This window comes from Chlorella variabilis (assembly GCF_000147415.1).
Source record: "Chlorella variabilis unplaced genomic scaffold CHLNCscaffold_7, whole genome shotgun sequence".
Lineage (NCBI taxonomy): Eukaryota > Viridiplantae > Chlorophyta > Trebouxiophyceae > Chlorellales > Chlorellaceae > Chlorella > Chlorella variabilis.
Window position 1 is genome coordinate 870363 of NW_005435081.1, and position 1817 is coordinate 872179.

General features: G+C 62.0%; 1 protein-coding gene across 1 annotated transcript in view; it reads right to left on the minus strand.

Annotated features, from left to right (window-relative positions):
* Positions 1-1817, minus strand: part of CHLNCDRAFT_51574 (hypothetical protein) — a gene marked incomplete at both ends in the record, with an annotated part of 12239 nt that overhangs the window by 5607 nt on the left and 4815 nt on the right. Inside the window, 7 exons of the mRNA XM_005848842.1 lie at positions 15-108; positions 425-538; positions 678-742; positions 879-1041; positions 1181-1245; positions 1382-1544; positions 1684-1748. Of these exons, the coding sequence (XP_005848904.1) occupies positions 15-108; positions 425-538; positions 678-742; positions 879-1041; positions 1181-1245; positions 1382-1544; positions 1684-1748 (729 nt within the window). The remainder of the gene's footprint in view (positions 1-14; positions 109-424; positions 539-677; positions 743-878; positions 1042-1180; positions 1246-1381; positions 1545-1683; positions 1749-1817) is intronic.

A 1817-nucleotide genomic window follows, 5' to 3' on the forward strand; every position in this document is an offset into this window, starting at 1 on the left:
CTTGCGTAGAACACTAGCCGCCCTTTGAATCATTTCATTTTGCCAACAAGGGCAAGGGTGTGTGCTGCCTGCTCTTTGAAACTGCCACTCGACGATGCGATGTAAATCCTGCCATTCCGAGAGGCATGCAAGCAAACCCGGGCGGCAGCTGGAGCACGCCACCAGAGTGCTGGGAGAGGCATCAGCATTACCTTGCGTTTGCTGCACACGTGCCTTTTTCCAATCGTCCACCTCAGTGCCTGCTGGCCCTTGCCCTCTCTCTCACACTAGCGCACACACAAGTTACATGGGCTGGCATACAGGGGAAGGTACAGTGCGCTGGGTTTCAGGTACAGGGAGCGCGGGGCGAGCGGCCTAGGGCTGCTCCGCCACCAGGGGTCACATCCCTTCACGCGCTTCAGTTGCCGCCGCGCAGGCGCAGCACCAGGTGCAGGGTGGACTCCTTCTGGATGTTGTAGTCAGCCAGGGTGCGGCCATCCTCAAGCTGCTTGCCCGCAAAGATCAGGCGCTGCTGGTCGGGGGGGATGCCCTCCTTGTCCTGCGGCAGCCGAGGCACAGGCGTGCGAGTGAGAGGGGGACGTGAATGGTGGGAAGGGGATGCATTTCTGCAAGGCCAGCAATGGGACACACACGCTCCAAATGCTCAGCCACTTATCATGCCCCAACCCAAACCCCACCTGAATCTTGGCCTTCACGTTCTCAATGGTGTCGCTAGACTCCACCTCGAGCGTGATGGTCTTGCCTGCGGCAACAAGCAGCAGTGGGTCAGCGGGTTGGAAGCTAGCGAGGCAGGGGGCAACAGGCCCACACCGCTGCCGCTGCGCTGCAGCCTGCCGTGCCAACAAACCCAAGCACTCCTCCCTGCCAGGCCCGCTCACCCGTCAGCGTCTTGACGAAGATCTGCATGCCGCCGCGCAGGCGCAGCACCAGGTGCAGGGTGGACTCCTTCTGGATGTTGTAGTCAGCCAGGGTGCGGCCATCCTCAAGCTGCTTGCCCGCAAAGATCAGGCGCTGCTGGTCGGGGGGGATGCCCTCCTTGTCCTGCGGCAGCCGAGGCACAGGCGTGCGAGTGAGAGGGGGACGTGAATGGCGGGAAGGGGATGCATTTCTGCAAGGCCAGCAATGGGACACACACGCTCCAAATGCTCAGCCACTTATCATGCCCCAACCCAAACCCCACCTGAATCTTGGCCTTCACGTTCTCAATGGTGTCGCTAGACTCCACCTCGAGCGTGATGGTCTTGCCTGCGGCAACAAGCAGCAGTGGGTCAGCGGGTTGGAAGCTAGCGAGGCAGGGGGCAACAGGCCCACACCGCTGCCGCTGCGCTGCAGCCTGCCGTGCCAACAAACCCAAGCACTCCTCCCTGCCAGGCCCGCTCACCCGTCAGCGTCTTGACGAAGATCTGCATGCCGCCGCGCAGGCGCAGCACCAGGTGCAGGGTGGACTCCTTCTGGATGTTGTAGTCAGCCAGGGTGCGGCCATCCTCAAGCTGCTTGCCCGCAAAGATCAGGCGCTGCTGGTCGGGGGGGATGCCCTCCTTGTCCTGCGGCAGCCGAGGCACAGGCGTGCGAGTGAGAGGGGGACGTGAATGGCGGGAAGGGGATGCATTTCTGCAAGGCCAGCAATGGGACACACACGCTCCAAATGCTCAGCCACTTATCATGCCCCAACCCAAACCCCACCTGAATCTTGGCCTTCACGTTCTCAATGGTGTCGCTAGACTCCACCTCGAGCGTGATGGTCTTGCCTGCGGCAACAAGCAGCAGTGGGTCAGCGGGTTGGCAGCTAGCGAGGCAGGGGGCAACAGGCCCACACC